The sequence below is a fragment of the Buceros rhinoceros genome, unplaced genomic scaffold, assembly GCF_000710305.1.
Source record: "Buceros rhinoceros silvestris isolate BGI_N320 unplaced genomic scaffold, ASM71030v1 scaffold3020, whole genome shotgun sequence".
Lineage (NCBI taxonomy): Eukaryota > Metazoa > Chordata > Aves > Bucerotiformes > Bucerotidae > Buceros > Buceros rhinoceros.
Window position 1 is genome coordinate 218,204 of NW_010388874.1, and position 2,484 is coordinate 220,687.

The window sequence follows — 2,484 nt, forward strand, 5'->3', positions numbered from 1 at the left end:
CAGAGGCTATAAGCTTAAGAATTATTGCCAACATCCTTGTGCTTCTCTCGCTTGCTGGAAGTATTTACATCATATACTTTGTTGTGGATCGATCCCAAAGGTTAGAGCGCACCAAAAAGGAATTGACTCTTTGGGAAAAAAACGAGGTATGCTGTCCTTCTGTTACCTCTGTGCTAGAAGCAGAGTTATTGTCTCAAGGCTCTCTGTAGCAATAGTGCGCACTGAGGTGTCAATCACAAGAGATTAACCAGGAGAAATGAGGAACGAGAGGGCAGAGTGGCGGTTACCAGGATCTGTCTTGGCACGCTTGCTCCCTCTGCTCTGCAGCAAGGCGTTAGCAGAGCTGAAGTGGGCAGGGGGATGCTGCAGGTCTTCATTTCACGGAGACCGCAGTTCTAGCTGGCTTCTATTTTGTGAGGACAAAGCATAAACTTTCTTGTCACTTACAAACCTGCTTCTGCACCCATGATTGAGCTGAGCAAACACTGGGCCAACAGTCCAGAAAGGAATGAGGTGTGACAACAGCTATTTTATTACTAATGTCAATTTAAAATTTTAAAGCATCTCCTCCAAGAAAAGCAATCACCAAAGCATGTGTATCAGCAGCATTTCAGTCAGCACTCAAGGTACCGCAGAAGATCTGCAATGAGAAGCTATAAAAATGCTGCGTCTTCCTGTTCCATAGGTAAGCGTAGTCGTGTCACTGATCACAATGATTGCACCATCTGCTTTTGAACTCGTGGCAGCTCTGGAGATGTATCACCCAAGGACCACTCTTCGCTTCCAGCTTGCCAGGTATGGGCATTCTGCAGTGTAGAAAATATGTTAGAAGAAAGGGAGGAAGAGATATGTTCCTCCCTTTTAGTCCATGTTTTAGTGGGTGTTTAGTGCATGTTTTAGTCCAGCCAGACCAGAGAACGTATGAGAACTCGATGGGAAAAAAATGTCAATAACATCTATCTTATTCTTGCTGTTTTCAGGGTCCTTGTTCTATACCTGGGAAACCTCTACAGTTTAATCATTGCTCTCCTGGATAAAGTGGACAGTATGAGTGTCACTGTAAGTTTAACTTGATGTTTCCTGATGTGTAAAGCTAGTAAACTTTATTTATTTGTTGTCAATATGTAAATTAGTTTGAAAATTAGTCAGATGTAAATTAGTTTGAAATTGATCATAACATATTACAAATTGATAGGATTGTAAATTTAGGTTTAGTTTGTAATGTTCATTTACAACTACCTGCAGATTTTTAGGATAACTGGATCCATTTGATTGCTGATGAAACATGATAAATACATTTCTGTGCATTGTTTAAGTGTTAAAAAAAAAAAAATGACAAAAAGCCCATCACTTCAGGCCAAATATTTCCTGTTACCTAAAATCAGTTTTCAGCACTGTCCTTACAAGTTCCATCTGACTCCGCACATTGACAGCTACTTAAGTCACCTAAACTGCTGCTTGAAAATACATGAAGTAATGCCTCTGTGTGCGTGTGCTGTAGAAGGTACGGACATCTGCATGTATCTACAGTTGAAAAAAAGTAGCTTTCAGGACATTTATTATTTCAGGTCTCTGTTAACAACAACGCAAGTAATTCTACCACCTTCTTAGCAAACAAAACCCTTTCTAAAGACGACAATTTATCTACAACTATTCCTGGTGTACAAATTACGAAAAATGGCGTTGTCACGTCGGAAGAATCTCGCACTCAAGGCTTCATGGTCCCTGACTCGCTGGTTAACAAAACAGTTTCCGTGAACACCCAGAAACCACAGGATCAGTGCTGGGAGACATATGTTGGTCAAGTACGTAATTGCTTTATTAAGCCATCAACTTACTCCTAACCCACATTTGACAAAAACTTAAAATCATGTTGTGCTGGTTTAATTTTAGAGCTTTTCTGTGTATAACATTCCAGAATTTAGCTAAGGATTGCGTAGGAAGAGTAAAGACCGCTCCAAGCACTATGGCCACAGATACAAGCATTTTTATTATTATTCAGTATCTACAATGCATTTGGTGTTGTACAAATGTTCTTTTTCTGGGCTTTGGCATTTGCCTTCAGCTCTGCACAGGCAGATCTCTACAGATGCATGATACAAATCCTGTTTTAATAGGATACATCCTTCTAAACTCATACAGAGAAACATGGCTATAAAAACGTATAAGCAGTAACGTGCCCCCTGTGCGGATTCAGCTTGCTGCCTGGATAGGTGGGGATGCAGACCCGTGCCAAGCATCAGTCTGTGCTCTTGGTCATTTGTACGATATCTCCAAAGCCTCTACTCATTCTGCCCCGGTAAATCGCTAGAGAAGCAAGTGTTCTTCGCTTCCTCAGAGACAAAGAGGACAACCAAAAAAGGTTTCAAAACACTGACAGCTCATGAGAATGGGGCCAGCTGGGCAGCAGCGCCACGTACGCACATTCCCACAGTTAGGTTGCAGAAAATCTGCAGACTTAATATGACGCTTTTTGCTTCCCTA

General features: G+C 41.3%; 1 protein-coding gene across 1 annotated transcript in view; it reads left to right on the top strand.

The window, feature by feature from the left end:
• The window catches only part of TMC3 (transmembrane channel-like 3), a 21,585-nt gene that overhangs the window by 10,578 nt on the left and 8,523 nt on the right, over nucleotides 1-2,484 (top strand). Inside the window, exons 10-13 of the mRNA XM_010131689.1 lie at nucleotides 6-146; nucleotides 686-795; nucleotides 981-1,059; nucleotides 1,569-1,805. Of these exons, the coding sequence (XP_010129991.1) occupies nucleotides 6-146; nucleotides 686-795; nucleotides 981-1,059; nucleotides 1,569-1,805 (567 nt within the window). The remainder of the gene's footprint in view (nucleotides 1-5; nucleotides 147-685; nucleotides 796-980; nucleotides 1,060-1,568; nucleotides 1,806-2,484) is intronic.